The sequence below is a fragment of the Propithecus coquereli genome, unplaced genomic scaffold, assembly GCF_000956105.1.
Source record: "Propithecus coquereli isolate 6110/MARCELLA unplaced genomic scaffold, Pcoq_1.0 Scaffold7, whole genome shotgun sequence".
In the NCBI taxonomy this organism is placed as follows: Eukaryota; Metazoa; Chordata; class Mammalia; order Primates; family Indriidae; genus Propithecus; species Propithecus coquereli.
Window position 1 is genome coordinate 14,456,088 of NW_012153062.1, and position 18,103 is coordinate 14,474,190.

Genomic DNA, 18,103 nt, shown 5'->3' on the forward strand with positions numbered 1-18,103 from the left:
AAATATTAATGAGTTAAAAGAAAATGTAGAAGAATATGATAAATAAAATAAATATTTTATTACAAGTAAAATAAATATTTATTATTTTTGATGAACATTCTAGATTAAATTTCTTAATGTTTCTTCCCCAAAATAGATCATCGATAACTGGAAGCATCATAAAACAAAAGTGGCTTCATACTGGCTCATAAAATTGGACTCTGTAAAACAACGAAAAGTGAGTAATGCTCAAAAAGAGTTTCGCCCTAACAGATTATGTATTAAGCTAGTATCATTAAGCAAAATTCATACTCAAACCTTTTACATGCTCCTTTGTTTACCTAGCTCTTCAACAAATATTTATAAAGTACCTCCTGTGTGTCAGGCACTGTTCTAGGTTCTGAGGGTAAAAAAAGTGAATTTAAAAAATCCATGTTTTCATAGAGTTTACATTCTAGTTAAGATGTTTGATAACAAATGTGGAATGTAAGGTGGTACAGACAGCTCTCTGTATCTGTGGGTTATGCATCCATGGATTCATCCAACCAGGTATTAAATATGTTTGGGGGATAAAAAAGGATGTACAGGCTTCTTTTTCATCATTATTTCCTAAACATTACAATGTAACACCTATTTACATAGCATTTACACTGTATTAAGCATTATAATTAATCTAAAGATGAATTAAAGTATATGGCAGGATGTGCATAAGTTATATACAAATACTATACCACTTTATATCAGGGACTTGAATTTGGGTATACGTGGGGGCATCCCCAAACCAATCCTCACAGACAATGTGGGATGACTGTATAAAGTACTATGAAGAAAAATAAAGCAGGATAACAAAAATAGAGAGGAGGTAACATTTGAACAAGGACTTAAATGAGAATCAGGCAGAGGGAAGAGCAAATATAAAGATCCTGAGGTTGGAATTAGCTTGATGTACATCTGAGGCATAGTAAGGCACCATTTTATTTACTTATTTATAGTTTGTGTTTTCTGGAAAAGTGTGAGTGATGTGGTAGTGGTAAGAGATGAGGTTGGACAGATAGGCAGGGCTCAGATCACAACTTTATAGATGAAAAAATATTGGATTTTATTCCAATTGGTGGGAAACTATTGGAAAAATTTGAGTAGAAGAGTTACACAGTCTGGTTTATGACTTAAAAGGATCATGAGAACGACTTGGAGAATAGAACTGGGGGAGAAGGAACGTGGCAGAACAGGAGTAGAGACCAGCTAGAAGATTTTCAGGGTAAGAAAGGCAAAAGCTGTACTTAGCCAGGGTGTTAACTGAATGGGCAGATGCTGGAGAAAGAGCAGGAGCAGGGTTTTGTTGTTGCTGTTGTTTTGTTTTATTTTGACTTTGGACATGCTAGTGTTGACAAATTCATTGGACATCCAAATGAAGATGTTGAGTGTATAGTTGTATATATGAGTTTTGAATTCTGAGCTGAGGTTGTGTATGGTGATAAAAAATTGAGACATCTCTAGGATATTTAAAGCCTTGAGACTAGATGAGATTACCTCGAGTTTCAAAACTGAGCCCTGGGCCACTCCTACATACAAAAATCAGAGAGATGGAGAGGATGCATCAAAGGGGCCTGAGCAGGAACAGCCAGTGAGTTGTCAAGAAACCATGAGAACTGGGTGTCCTGGAAGCCAAGTAAGGAAATTATTTTAGGAACAGAGTAATTAGCTGTGTCAGATGTTGCTGACAGGGGTTGTAAGCTGAGCACTGAGAACCGATTGTTTTTGGCAACAAAGAGGTTAGTGATGACCCCAATCATAACAAATTCAGAAGAGTGGTGGTGGTAAAACTTGATTGGAGTATGTCCAAGAGATGAAAAGTGGAGAAGAAAACACAGCTAGTACAGGCATGTTTTCAAGGAATTCTGCTATGGAGGGGAAAAGGAAATACAGTGGTAACTGGAGAGGGATGTGGGCTGAAGAGAAAGTTTTCTTAAAGACAAAGGTATTTTACAGTTTGTGTGCTGATGGGAATGATCTAGAAAAGAGGAATGGCACAGGAAAGAGAGGTGATAAAAAGTTCTTGAGTAAGTTAGCTGGAGGGTTTTGTCCTTACCAAGATCATTTATTCTAATAGGAGGGAAGGAAGGGTGCATAGTAGTGCGGTGGGAGGAAGAAAAGGCTTTCTTCTGGTCGGGAGGGCTTCTGGAGCTTTGGGGAGAGACTAAAAGGTGTGTAGTAGCCGTCTTGGAGAGTGGGAGAGGGGAGTGACCAGCACCCTGAGTGGCTCATTAAATGCACTGTAACATTATTTTTTTGGATATATGCTATTTTAGTAGCTTTAGTGAAGTTGCTGTATTCTTTCAGTAATACAAACTATCATTTACCCCTTCTAGGATGAATTGTTAATAAGCTGAAACTTGACACTGATCAGATAAGGACTTTTAAATTATATACTTTTGTCTGAATGAACTCACTATGGCACATAAACTCATTCAACAGATATCTACTTAGTGTTCTGCCATGTGTCACACACAGTGCTGCTGTCGAGGAGGGTGTAGCAAAGCTGGTATCAGAGGTAGATTGAAAAACGTGGTATGCCCTGGATTTATGTTTGCAAAGTCAATGACTCTGGCTTTGATTAATGAAGATAAGGACCTTTTATTAGAATTGGAACCCTGAATTTCCACAAGTCTATGTAATTTTTGAGTGTAAGTAAATTGCTAATTAAAACAAAATGGAGTCCAGAAATAGATTAAAGTGTTTATATTTATACAGGATAAATGTGGCATTTCAAATCATTGGAGAAAAGATGATTTTTCCACTAAATGGTACTGAGACAACTGACTATTTGTAAGAAAATTAAGTTGGAACCTTATCTTTCATCATATACAAAACCCAATTCCATATAGATTACAGTTTTATGTAATCTATATTAAAAAGAAAATATTAATGAGTTAAAAGAAAATGTAGAAGAATATGTCCATAATCATCTTAGAATAGGGAAATAACTTATTAAGAAATACCTGAAACCTAGAAGGCTTAAAGGAAAAGATTGACAGATTTGATTATATAAATCTTATGAATGCCAAAAGACATTTTAAACCAACTTAAAAGGCAGAAGTAGTGAGGGGAATTGGGTAGGGGATGGGGAGGTTGAGGAATTTTTATTTGTATTTGTAGCAAACAAAAAGTAACACTAGTAAACCAATACCTACTACAAATCTATCAGAAAAGACAAACTACCCTATAAATATTAATAAAGTAGCAACACATATAAAAAGGCCATGAAAAGACAATTTATGGATCTTCAAATAGCCAATTAAAATATAAATATATCCTTGACTTCACTAATGATGAAGAAAAAGTGAAAACCATCATATTGGTAAAAATTAATAAGACAGATAATCTCCAGTGATGGAAATAATATGGATAAAAGGGCCTTTACTATATCATTAGAGAGAGAACACATTGGTACAACTCTTTAGAAAGGTGATTTGCAGTATCTGTTAAAATTACAAATGTTTGTAACCTTACAACTCAGCAAAACCACTTCTAGCATCTTATCCTACAGAATAATAGCCTGATTGTATTAAGATTTATGTACATGAGCATTCATTGCAGTAGTAGTTATAGAAGCAAAACATTTGAAGCAGCCTAATTGTCTACTCAATAGATTTATGGTTAAATAAATTTTTGCACAACCATACAATTCAGTTGCATTCAGTAGAATACATTCTGCAATCATAGATCTTAACCTGAGATAAAACAAGACTATGACTCTTGACATACGAAGCAAACGTGCATTAGTAAAGTCAACCAGACTTCACTAATTATGAGCAAAGGACATAAGTAAGAAACAGTCACCAAGTGCAGGATCTCTGGGAGGCCATGAGTCTATTGGCTCTGTGGGGTCCCTTTCCATATACTCCGAGACATTCTGGGTTCATAATGACAAGTTCCTCTGAAAGGCACAGAGGAAGCCTTTCAGATTTGGGTGGTTTTCATTTTTATTCTCCATTAGTCACACAGGCTATCTATGAGCATTGTCCCATAGAACTTTCATAAACATTTCTTACATTGATTCAATTCTACTCTCTTTTATTTTAAATCTAGATTCAACGGCAAGCTATCTTCTTTCTGTACCCGCCTGTCTTTACTAGTGACATGTGTTTATTTGAATAACAACAACAAATTAAGACAGTGCTATTCTGTTTTTTACATGTGATATGAGAAGGCCTAATAAACATTGTATGGGATGATTGAGTGATGTGCGTGAATACTAATAATATTTGTGAATTGGAAGAAACGATTTTATATGTTTTAGGGTTGCTATGCTCAATTGAGTTTCTAAATTTAACGTAAAAATAAATGCTTGTTTATAAATTCACTAGCAAGCTTGTATGCCAGTATATCTTCTCCCATACTGATTTACTCTAAGAATATTTGGAGTTATCTTTGTGTAATCTTTTCTTCCAGTTCTCAGATGTGCAACCACCTTAACATACTGTTATGGTTGAGTGAGTGGGAGAACTAACATGAGGGGCAGGATCTTTATTGCAACTTCTATACTCTGTTACCCTTTCTTTAAGCCCCTTCTTTGCTTCTTCCTTTTGGCATAAATCAAAGGTACACATTTCCTTTATGCTTGTAGAAAGTAATGATATGTCCCATCTTCAGTAAAAGCTTGTTAAATCCCACAGTTTGCACTATCCAAGCAGTTACAGTCATTCTTCTACATAGGTAATTTAATAGACCGTTCTATTTTTGGCAGAAGAATTCACATATTGAATTTTGGCTCTCAAAGTACAAAAAAGGCTGATCTTAAGTAGAGCAAATTTGCTTTGCAAAGATGCCCAGTTTCATGGATCCCTGAAAGTAGCTGAGGAATGCTAGTCCCAAGCTGTGAACAGAAGTGGAAGCCTAGGATTTAAACATGTGCAACTTATTTGTAGCAATTTTTCTTGCTATCATCATGATTACTGTGGCTCCTTCTCTTTACTCAACAGTTTTGTTCTTTAAGAGGCTTTTCCCAAAACAGACTCAAATTTCTCAGATATATAGTGAAAGGTGAGGCACTTCTGGGAAAAGAAGCAGAGGACAGCTTTCAGCAGCATTCATTCTGTGATAACATTCTTCCTCTACTGTAGGGGGAACTTAAGAACTCTTACCCATGAGTAATTATTTTAATAGAAGAAACTCTAAAGCAAATTTTTGTAAAACTTTTCATTTTTATAAAATTAACCCTGCCAAAATCTGTAAGTTCTTTCCCCCATAGTCACAAAAAGAAGCTTAACAAACATACACATCATGAATGCAAATCATCAAGCCAGCCGGCCATGGAGATATCGAGCTCTAATATAAACAAAGATTTTTTTATTATAATTTTTATTAATATTTTATATACTTAATAAATACCATTAGAATTAACTGTTGAAATACTTAAAATTCACCCCAGACAGGAAAAGAGAAAAGTATAGAGATGTTGTAGAAACAATCATTGGGGCAAATTTAAATGTGTTTAGCTGGTTTATTTATATGTAATATATAATTGATTCGATATAAATTGATTAATATATAAATATTTTTCTCTACCTCAGGTTTATTTCAGATGAAATTAGAGGTGAAGTGATCAATGACTGACTGAGAGCTAATATAATAATGAGTCAAAGTACATTGGAAAAAAGGGTTTATGTGGTGAAATTAGAGAGGCAATATCAGGTACTGGAAAGAGGTACTGGCTTGCATAATCTGGACTTGCATTCAATACTGCCTCTGCCCCTTACTTTTTAGGCAGGTGACTTTTCAGAACCTCCCTAAGATTTATGACATTGAGTATTGGAGGGTTCTTGTGAGGAAGTGAGACATTATATGGGAACACATTCTAGCTTTAGAAGGGGTAAAATACAGGCTGATTTTTTTCTTTTCTGCTAAGGATCCCCATGTCAGATTATTTCTCTGATACATTTTATTTACTAAGAATTATTCATATGCAGAATTCTTTTGTGTAGAATATGTAGAAATCAGGTGTAAAAAATTGCTTATAACATCTTGACCATTTGTTTGACTATCAGTTGGAAACTTGTGCCACTGCCTTGGAAAGCTAGAAACTACATCTAAGAAAACAGAAAGAAATCTGAAAATGTAGGTCAGCTGTGGAGTGCAGAATTAGATGTTATAAAATTTCTCTGTTTAGAAAGCCAGGGATTTAAATAATTTAAATTAGATGTAGATTGATCAGATCATTCTTCTTTTGGCTGAGATGATCATTGGAAGGCTTTACCAGTTCAGTCCTCTGCAAAGAAGACACTAAAATGGAATTAGAAGTGAAATGGATTTATAAGGGAAAACACCCAAGAAAGATAAAGGGGAGAGAGAGCTGGAGTAGGCAGGAAGAGTCTTCAGACTTCATCGCAGGTCTGACACGTGTGAATGGGAGGGAGGAGGATTGAGTAGGAAGACCCTCGGACTTCGGTGAATTTCTGAGAAGGTCAAACTGATGGGGAGCCCAGAACAAAGACTGCCTGTTAGAGGGATCACAGTGGGCAGAAATAACCGTCTGCTAGTATCCCAACCATGCTCAATCCTTGGTTGCTCAAGGGTTGGCCGGGAGCAGTTGGGGAAGAGTGTAAGCATGGCTTGAATATTGCAGCAGATCCCGAATAGGGATGCCATCAGCTAACTGCACTCTTGGAATCATTGATTTAAGCGGCATGTCTCCATGGCTACCACAAAGGATGTGTGTAATACAATTTAATTTGACAAACATTTATTGATTGCCAATTTGGGACAAATATTGTACTAGACACTATTGGGGATTTTGAGAGTTGTTTACTCATTCATTTATTTGTTTGCTCACTAAGTCATGCATTCCACTGATATTTATTGAGGGACTACCATGTCCCAGGCACCATTCTAGGTATGGATGCACAAGACACTTCTTTAAATATCTTAATTCCGTTTAGAGACCTTTATTGATATATGTGTCTCCCTTTTCCTGTTCTGTGATCCAGGCATTTGCTGGTTGGTCATTAGACTGCCGTAAAACTCCAAGATTAGAATGTCATACACACACAGTCTTCCACATGCTTTCCTTTTTTGTGTTCTTAGAAATAAAATTATTTGCCTTACTTCAGATTTTCCTTAATGAGTGTAAAATTTAAAGATCAAGGGTATGGGAATTAAATACTGAAAAGAATCCTCACCAGGTGAAAATGGAAATAGTTAATCTTATTTAATTTCATGTTGTGGTAACTACACATTTGCATAATTTACCTTTCTGCCAAGAATGCAATTGCTTTATATAGCTTGTGAGGGATATACATCAAGTATGAAAATAGTGCAGTGTTGGTGGGCTGTTAAGAATGCCAGATTTGCTGAAAAGCTCATTCTCTGATGTGATATTGAGGCATAAACGAAGATTGGAGGATGAAGAGAAATAAGTCGTGATATTAAGGTTGTACTATATTTGCAGTTATTTTAGGGTTCTAAAAGGTCCTTGTTTATCAAGTATCACTTCTCTAAATAGTAGTTTCTTTCTAATATCTACTGTAGTTGCTTCTGCATGCATTTTGATGATACTGTTTTCCATCTCTTTTTCCTTTGGGCTGACATAGATGCTGTTTAGAGCTATTCGTTTTGCATCAGCAAAGATGCCTTTACCCTATAGCCATGGCTGCTGCATGCATCATTAGTACAGCATGTAGTGATTTTAATGTTATTTCTAAACCGCCTTCACCTCGTGCCATTATTTTAATTTAGGACCAACTGTTCAGCCATATGGAGCAGTTTGTCATTCAACGTCTGTATGTTCTTGCAAAATATGAATTTGTCTGTGTGCTTTATGCCTTCGAATGTGCTGTATTTCATATGGAAAAGACAAATCTTTTCATTTTATTAATGTTGTCATTGACTGATCTCCCACTTATTTTTTCCCTCGGAGAGCTTAATGTTGGATTGGGATGCTTTTAAAAGTCATAATGTAAGGAAATGGATACCTATATTCTATAAGTTAGCCTCACTTGAGCCCATACATAAACACAAGGGTACCTTGCTGACCATTTATTTTTGTGTTTCCAAAATTAATCATCTTCCACCCAAATTCTTCTAACCCCAAAGCACCAGAAATCCGAAAAAGCATCACAAATAGAACTGGCATGAATTTACCTCATCCCAGCCTGATTTCTTGCCTGCCTGCTCTCTGCTTTCTTAAAATTATTCAGTGGGTGTCTTGCTAAAAGTGCAGTCATTGTCTCCCCATCTGTATAGCCTTGTAAGCAAACTAGTCCATAGGATGGAGGGGTGCCTAGGCAGCCTTGTTTGTGCACAGTGATCCCACCCTGCTTCCCAAATACCATTTGACCAGAGGCAAATCTGAATCCAAGAAGAGACAATTGGGTTCTCTTCCAGGCTTTTGCTGTTGGCATCTGGAAAGACAACATTGTGAGGCAGTGTTGGGTAGTGGTTAAGAGCATAGTCTGGATGCACAGCTGTCCCCTTCACGAGCTGTGTGATCCTGGGCAAGTTACTTGTCTGCTCTGTGCCTGAGTTTTATCATCCATAAAATGGAGATCTAAAATGTTTTCACAACCCTCCAAATTTTTGTAACCACTGGGCAGCAAAACTAACCCACCTTAACTGATTTAGTGACAGTGACCTGACAAGAAGTTATGTATTGTTTTTGTCTATCTCTTGGTTTGAATATTTACATTTTTTTCTGCATAAGTATTAATGTTTGTGATTATGGAATCTAGCCTCAGATTTTTGGAAAGGGACAGTGGACCAATACCTCATGTTTTTGTTTTAAGGATTAAATGAGTTAATATATGTAAAAGTACTTAGAACGGTACTTGGCACATAGTAAGTTCTCTTTAAGTGTTAGCCCTGATTTTTACCTTGTGTGCATAGATTTCTCTTTCTCTCTCTCTTTCTTTCTTTCTTTCTCTTAAGATTTTCCTTATTTTTCTTTGCTCTATAATGTTTGCATTGCTTGATATGTTAGTCAGAAAAGTGAATTACATGTTTTGTGTTATTTCTAGCAAATATTTAACGTAAATCTTTGGCAAAACAGTAGTTTGGAGATTATTTGCAGAATCATATACTAATTCTACCCTGCAGTAGGTTCAAACTGTAGTGTTTAATTGGTTGAGTTTAATTGTCTGAGTTACAAAAGTGCTCATCACAGAGGGGAATGCAATAGAAGAAGAGAAAAATCAGATGAGAAAGCTTTTCTATTATTATTATTTTTTAAAGAAAGCATGCTTACACTGGCCTTTTTTGCTGGATCTCTCTCTCTCTTTCTCTCTCTTCAAAGAATAACTCACTGAGACAAGCACCTACTAAGTGCTGGACATTGTCTTAAGCCTTGGAGACATGGTAACTTTACTACCAAGATGGGCATAATTCATTCTTTTATGTAGATAATAGTCTCCATTGATTAAACTGGAAATTAAAATAAAATGAGATGGTTGTAAAGAGAGGAAGAACTGGGCACTAAGGTATTATTCAGTAGTTTAGTGGCAGCTAAGTTCTTCCTAAGAAGTGATGTTCGAGGTAAGACATAGGAGAAGACTGTTCCAGACAGGGAAAGAGCTTATGTGAAGATGCAGAGGAGAGATGAAGGATTTGAGTTCCCATTCACTTCGTTTATGTCTCTTCATGCCTCCAAATTATAGGTGTGGGTCTCCCTAACCCACTCCTCTCCCCAAGCCCAGAGCTTGCCTTCTTGGGGAGGCTCCTGGAAAACTGAAGGCAAAGAGAAGCAAAGGGGTGCGCATGTCCCAGTGGATGGCTCTGCAAAGGAAGGAGAAGCACCCAGATTGCCCAGATCATGCCTGTCTCTCCAATCTGGGAAATCACTTCTTAGGCAGAGGTGCTTGGTGGGGTACAAAGTTGCCTGAAGATTTTTCCATTTCTGTATTGGAGGAAACTTTAGGAGTGGAGCAGGAACAGTTCCCATCCTGAACTCCCTGGCCCCATTCTGAAATTGCTGCTTTTACTCATATGTGGGCTAGGATATTAGACTATCATGCTTTTAAAATTCCCTCTAAATTAAGAAGAAGATATATACAGAGCAGTGACCAAGAGAGTCTCCTTTAAGTAATATATCCAACCCAGTGCTTGGCACAGAGCAGGCAGCCAGTATTTATTAGTTGCTCTTGAAGTGTATTTAAAGAGAAATGTATGAATACCCCATAATCTCAAACACATTTTCATTTGATCATGTTAAACAATTATTTCATAATATAACGTGAAAACTGATTAATGCAAGGTAATGTTAAAATTCTCGGTATTGATAACACTTTTTAATTTCAGTTACTTTATATAACTCATATTTATTCCTGAGGCTAGTTTATGGGTTATCTTGGCTACTTTTTTATTCTTTCCTTCCTTCAATAGGACTTTTAGCCTGTTATTTTTCACTAACACATGGACAGAAAATACAAAAATTAAGAAAAGAAAAATGTTTTAAATTTATCATTTATCTAGTGTTGATTCTTATATCACATGAGTCATGAGTACTGCTTTCTACAGTAAAAAATATAAAGAGTGAAACTAATAAATGAAAATTATAAAAAATAAAAAGGCATGAATTAATGCCTAATATGCATATTATATCAGTATTATTGTGAATAATTCATATTAAAGTTCTTTTAAAAATTCCTCTTTATAATTAAGCATTCTTTATCTGTAATAATGAGCCTTTCCAGGACAATGCTTTTCACAGACTATTGCAGATTGCATTACCCCTCCGCGTTCCCCTCCCCTTCACCTGACACACCCTGACCTGCTCCCACTTCACAGCGCAGGAAGCTGGAACAGGAAGGGAAGGAGGGATGCTGCTCGCACAATTCATTGCAAGAAACCGTAGCTGGTATTCTTCTATAAATAAAATGTCATTTTGACAATATTTTTACTAAATTTATTTTTAAACAGATGTTTATTCTAAATTTGGCTTTGATCAGAGAGAACCAGTATCACTTCTTTAAATATTGCTCTTTTAAAGAGAAACAGATTATTCTTTCATCTGCTTCCAATTCTTCATGCTTTTGTCTGTTGAGAGAAATCATATTTTCACTCAGCCTTTATGTTTGAAAGTCTAGTCTTTTTCCCTCTTCATCTTTCATTCTTATTTTTATAGGTAGTTCCCATAATTAGACAGATAAAACAAAAAGGAAAAAATCCACTTTGGTGATCTAAGAATAACTGTATTTGTTGGTATTTACTTTTTTACACTTTTGTGAAATACTTGCAATGCATGAGTATCAAATGCACGTGAATTAGACAAAGTAGTTTTTTGGGGATTACAAATTTTTTAGGACCTCTAGGATTTCAGTTGTCCAGATTGATCAGAGTCCTCATTTCATGATACTTTCTCATTATTGGTCTGTGTATGGCCTGCTGCTTTTACTTAGTGTTTTTAAGGTTATCATACCACCTGTGAACCCAACACCCAAATCAACAGCTAGGGTCTTGGCAATAACCTGTATCTAACCAAATGCTTCTTCCCCTCCATCTCCCTGGCTCCCCCTGTCTCAGGTAGCCATTCTCTTGAACTCAGGGTTCACCAGTCCCTTGCTTTCTTTTTTTATATATTTTTTATTATACCTGTGTGTGTTCTCCGTGTTTTTTAAATTTAGTTGTTTTACTTCTATTAAAAGGGTGTCTTACTCTATGTTATCTCTGGTATGTACTTTTTAAATTTACCATTACATTACAAAGATGCTCTGTGTTGTGTGTCGTATTTCATTCATTTTGACTACTGTATAATAGTCCAAAGGGGATGAGTATACCATGTGTATTTACCCACTTTCCCATTGTTGAAGGGTTAGTTGTTTCTAGATATTACGATTGTTAACAGTTGCTATGAACATTATCATACACGCCTCCTGTTTTTACCTATGAGAGCTTGTCTTAGGAATATGATTGCTGAGCCATAGGGCTTAGGAAGTTTCAACTTTAGGAGATAATAACAAACTGTTCTCCAGAGCAATTGCCTCCAACTTGTACTCATGTTAACAATGTCTATGAGACCCTGTAGATCCGTGTCCTCTCCAGCACTTGTTATTGTCGGACTTTTAATTTTTGCCAATTAAATGGATATGAAATTATATCTTATTATTGCCTTAATTTTTATTCTTTATGTGTATTAGGTATATTTATTTCTTCTTGTGAAATGCCTATTCATAAATTTTTTCCATTTTTTTCATATTAAGTGGTTTATATTAAAAATTTGTTCAGCATTCTTTATATATTCCTGATACTAATCTTTTGTTGGATATATATGTTTTGAATATATTTTCTCCATTCGTAAGTTGGTCTTTTATTTTCTTTAAGGTATATTTAATGACCAGAAGTTCTTAATTTATCAAAATCTATCAATCTTTTATAGTCCATACCTTTTTGTGACTTAAATAATCTTTATCTAATCCAAGGTCTAAAAGATATTCACCTACACTTTCCAAGATATTTGATGGTTTATTTTTTAACATGTAAGGCCTTAACCCATCTAGAGTTGCTTCTTTTTAATTTAATGAGGTACAGATTCAACTTCGCCCATTCTTTTCCATAAAAATTATTATTTTAAAATCTCTATTTATTGAACAGCCTCTTCTTACTCTGGTCTGACTTTCCACCTCTGTCATATACCAAACTTTCAAAGATGCATGGATCTATTTCTGGATTTTTTTATTCTATGTTGTTGTTCAATTTATGTGCATGTATGTGTGTGTGTGTGTGTTTGTGTGTTCATCTTTGAATTTTAGATACACAAAAACATACCTAGATTCTAAGTACTTTGGTTTTTCCATTAGGTTTTGGACATAGTAAAAACAAGTATTCGTACAGTTCTTCCACGCATCTGGAAGGTACATGATGTTGAGGAATTAAATTTGTATCGGATTTTCAACCGGGTTTTTAATCGCCTACTCTGGAATCATGGTCAAGGACTGTGGAATTGTTTCTGTGATTCAGGGTAAGTTCTATGTCATCTTTTATTATTGTAATTTTTAATATTTTACTACTTAGTAATAAGGATAACCCAATGAAATGGTTGAATTTCTTTAATGATCTTTTAAAATATGGATTTTTTACTGCATGTAATTTTTAGTACTCAACTATAATTTATATCAATTAAGCTGATTTAGATAAGATGATGAATATGAACACAACACCACCTAACTAATTTGAATTCAGTGGAGAGAAGGTAGTCTTAATTAGAGAAAAAAAATCTCAATAACAAACCAATATCCTTAAAGTTCCTCTGCTGTTCCCTTTATGCAGCAGACTTCTAAGATCATGGCTACACTCCTGCTCCTCTTCAGAATTCCAGTGCTGCTGTGACTCATTGTCATTTTAGCCTTGAGACATCTAAAACCAAACATGCAATGACTTTTTATTCAAAAATGGCTTCCCTTCCTGGCTTCCCTTAATCCTGTTGTTATTCTCCCAATCATACAAGTTCGATACCTCTGGGGCATCTGCATCTACCTTTTCCCTCACTGTCTTTATTCAACCGTTTGCTAAATCCTGCTGGTTTTTCTGTCACATTCCCACTTTAGCTACACTAGATTGTTTTCCATTCATTCTTTCAACAATAATCAAGTATTTACTATTGTGTTTGGAGATACATGTTGAATGTGACACAGATCTTGCCCTCAAGAAAATTGATAATTGCTAACTATACTACTTATGCTGTACCAGGCATCGTTCTAGCATTTTACATGTGTTACATGATTTACTCCTCATAACATCAGTTTGAGTCAGGTTCTATATTACCTCCACTTTATAGATAAGGAAACTAAGGCACAGATAGGTGCTAAGGACCTAGTGGTACTGGAATTTGAAATTAGTTAGCCTTGACCCCTCAGCTCATGCTCTTAACCAATAAGCTCTGATGTCTCTAATAGACAAAATATGATATATACAAAAGTGTTCATTACAAAAGAGACACAGATAAAGTATGACAGGATTTCAGACAGGAGGATTCTTTTTTGGTGGAAAGGCTAAGTGAAATTGATAAATTTATGGGCATTTTTGCTTTCAATTTTTGTATCCTTTATCCATCTTATTGTCAAAGTCATTTCCTAAAATGTGTAGTGATTTCCCTCATTTATCATTAAAGTCTAAACTTCTTATCTTCAGATACAAGGCTATCTAATATGCTGATTTTTGTCTTATTTCTCCATCTTTTCTCTCATCACTCTCCTACTTGAACTCTGCTCCAGAAAAACAAACTCATTGTTTTTCAGATCTCTTTTCCTCCTCTGAACTGTTGATCATTGAATATCTGATTGGACTTCTTTCCATAATCCCATCCCTCCAATCCCCTCTGCATTATTTGAATCCTGTATAAAGCCCTGTACTATTCCTGTCTCTTCAACAGGCTATTCTACTCTGAAATGATCTCAGAATGACCTCTGTTTAAATATTCTAGCCATTTGATGCTGAATCATTCAGACCACTTGCAGATTTATTCTTACCATCATATTTTTCTTCAGCTGCCATTCTCCAACAGGGGAAAGTCATAAGGCACTCTAGGGTGTGATGAAATCTGAGAATAATCTTGGCTGTAAATTATTTCTATAGAGACTTATTGAAACATTCGAACTGTACTCCACAGCCCCTTAGTTGGTGACTCTGTAAAGGTACTCCCAATCTGAACTCATAATGAGAATATTTTTCTCTACTTGTCAATACACTGATTTGATGCTATTTATGAATCCCAGCTACTCTCCACCATGGAAGGCATGAAATAATCTGTTTCTGAAATTGGTCCTATGGCTTTGAGTTCATGGACAATTGCCAATGGCAGACCCCAAAGATGCCCATATGTGCTACTTCCTTACCACTAGGTCTCCTCTTTCCTGAACTATTTTGCTAGCATACTCTAACGTGATTCAGAATCCTTTTCTCCTGTCCCTGACACAATATTCCTCCCAAATTTCTCTGTTGGTATCTATTAGTACTAGTAATCCTAGTGATAGTAAATAACATTTATTGAAAGCTTAGTAAGTGACACTTTTTTACATATTAAATATTTGTATAATCTCCACAAAAGTATTTTGAGTAAACTATTATTATTATCCCCATTTTATAGATGAGGAAATTGAAGATTAAGCAGAGTACACAACTTGCCCACATTCCCATAGTAAATAGATGAGCCTATATTTAAACCCAGGTGGTCTGAGTCAAGAGCCCAAGCTCTTAACTCTATGCTTTACCAACTCTCTCCAAAGTGGGTTTGCGAGTGGTTGCCAAGCTTGTTTTACTGCAAGTCCTGTAGCATTAGCCAAATCCCTAGCCTATTATGCCTAAGCAGGTGCAGCAGGAGAAGCTTTGAGTCCAATTTCACTCCACTCTCTGTATGCTTTTTTCAATTTGGTAGTTTTGTAGAGGTGAGTTTAACATCAGGTTTTACTTTTTGCATCTTTACAAATGAGTTTCTTAGGCTTCCTTAATTTAATAAAGTCACATAGTATTGTGTGTGTTTGAGTCTCAGTTTGGACCTAGAATAGTTCTACTGTATCCTCTGCATCATGTCTAGGCAATGTATACTCCATTAACCTTTGGTCTAACAGCCAGTAGTCAAGATGAAAAACCTACTCTTCTCAGTTCTAAAGGAATGATTTTAATATAAGGTTCAGCTTTCTTTCACAGTTAGGTGTAAAATCTTGGAAAAATGTAATCCAAATAACTCTGAGACACCTGTCATTTTTGCCTTTGCCTGTCAAGAGTCCCCTAAAATAAAACAAAATAAGTGAACCATCCCGTCTGCCTGCAGAAACATCAGAGAGTGATGTAGATCTTTGTGGTGGGTTTCCCTAGTATCAGCCCAGGGGTTTTACTGATGCATCAGGCAGAAAACACCCTTGTCCCTTTCTTTTCCTTTTCCAGGCATCTGAAGCCCAAGCCCAGTAACCTGTTTAACACATGCAGCCTCTTGGGAGTGTTATGATGCCGCGTGCCCTGAATATGTTCTCTTGAGGGAAATAGCTCTTAGAATTTTCATGAATAAAATGATCTACCATGTTTCATTGCGATAGGACTCAAACTCAGGCCTGAGAGCTCAGGAAAGGTGGTTGTGGGAGGTAACCTTTCAACTGACAGGTGCAGGAAGAATAGGAGTTTGCCAGGTAAGAGCAGAGGCTGGTATGGGAGAAGGAATGCATCTTTTGGAAAAGCCCCAATTCCACTCAAAACCCTGGTATATAAACCCCAAAGAAGAGAATCTGACTTGGACCATTTACTCAAAAGCATTTTCCTGTGAAAGTTTGTCATATTGTAAAAGCGTTTCTTTTAGAGTCTCAGGACAAGAAGAAACTTTAAGGAACATTCCAAGGCAGCAGTCTGTTTCCAGGCTGAATTATGCCCATTTGAAAATGTATGCATAATATATAGACTACTTAAAATGATGTGAATCTCCCTGTTCTCATATCACTTTCAATTGGATATGTCATTGTTAGTAGTTTCAGCTCATTAATCTTTCTATTGGTGATTATTCAGTTGGTATATTGTCCTTCATATATACATACATATATAATTACTATTTTTTTTAACTTTCCTATCTCCTTTCTGCTACTTAACTGTAGGCCACTTCATCATCAATTAGGACCTCTACCAGAGGAGAAAGGAATGAATTTGTTTCATTCTTTAGATAACTGCTTTATTAAATGTTTTGATGAGAAAGTGGGTGAAAATTATTGGATCACTGGATAATATAAGCATTTTTAAGTTTCCGGATTTCATTAATAAGTTCCTTTGTTGCCAGAAGTATTAAGTATTCTATACCTTATCTTTATATTATCAAAAAAAAGAAGGTATTTACAATCATTTCCTTTAATATATCTCTGAGGATTAGGGAGAGCCAGAAAGAACTTTAATCATTTAATTTTTCTTAATGCATAGATTTTGGTACTCCATTTCCTTGGAATTTAGATTCAGAAAGCAGGTAGATGAGACCCTGGGTTCTTTGATAAAAGTACTGGTATTTTTAGCTACTTTTACCTTTTTTTAAAATTAATTAATTAATTATTATTATTGTGCTTTTTTTAGAGATGAGGTCTCATTATGTTGCCCAGGCAGGTCTCGAACTCCTGGGCTCAAGTGATCCTCCTGCCTCAGCCTCTCAAAGTGTGGGATTACAGGTGTGAGCCACCGCATCTGACCCTCCTTTCACCTTCAAAAAAAACTTTGTGTTTCTCATATTGAAAATTGAAATATTGTAGTATTATAGAGGCATTTTACACCAACTTAGCTATGCCAGGTGGCAGGTAGAGGAGGGAACACGGTTCTAATTTACTCAGGTTTCCTTTGTGTAGAAGGGGCACCATTAGCCCAGTGCAAATGAAGCAGGTCTCATTCATTTTCTTTATGAGGGGTTTGGGCATGCTGACACTTAAATATGGATTAATGGAGTAGAATGTAGTCTTTGGCCAGTGGTGGTAAATATGTATACTAGAAATAAATATGTGCAGAACCTTGATTCATACATTTATTTTAAGTATTTAAGAAAGAATGAAAGAATGAGAAGCCAAAGCTGGTCATATTTAATATAACTCACATATTATTCAAAAAGTTACATCAAGTTAGAGCGTTATAGAAGAAATCTCTTTATCTTTCTTCCATTTTATTTGTACTTTTCCTACCTCTAAACCCCAATTTAGGTAAAGAAAAATTACCACGATGTGAGTGACCTGACAGTAGATCTAATGAAATGGCTCCAAAGTATCAAAAAATAAACATATCCAAGTTCAGAGTGGAGGGTGGTGATGGAGGTAGACTTTTGTAGACATACCCAAAATCCCAGCAGGAAGAAAGTAAAAACACAGGATGTTTTCTTTGTGTATTTGCATTTATATGAAATTTTTATTACTCTGTTCCCAGACATGTAGGGCCTGCTAGATTAAGATATATTAATCATATACATATTCCCTAATTAATTTATTTTCTCCAGCATTTTTCTTGATCAAATTAGGTAATATGATTTATATTTATATCTGCATATATATATCTTGGTAAACATGTATATCATATCAAGTTTTTCTTATACTTCACAATAATTTAAATTTTATTTTTAGAGTTAATTTAACTAGCACATTACTGTTTCTTGAATGAAAACAACTTTTACTCCTTTGTTAATTTAAAAACCTCA

The 18,103-nt window shown here is 35.5% G+C and overlaps 1 protein-coding gene across 1 annotated transcript in view; it reads left to right on the forward strand.

Moving 5' to 3' along the window:
* Positions 1–18,103, forward strand: part of TTLL7 (tubulin tyrosine ligase-like family member 7) — a 77,842-nt gene that overhangs the window by 51,482 nt on the left and 8,257 nt on the right. The window contains exons 17-18 of the mRNA XM_012661044.1: positions 137–217; positions 12,765–12,925. Of these exons, the coding sequence (XP_012516498.1) occupies positions 137–217; positions 12,765–12,925 (242 nt within the window). The remainder of the gene's footprint in view (positions 1–136; positions 218–12,764; positions 12,926–18,103) is intronic.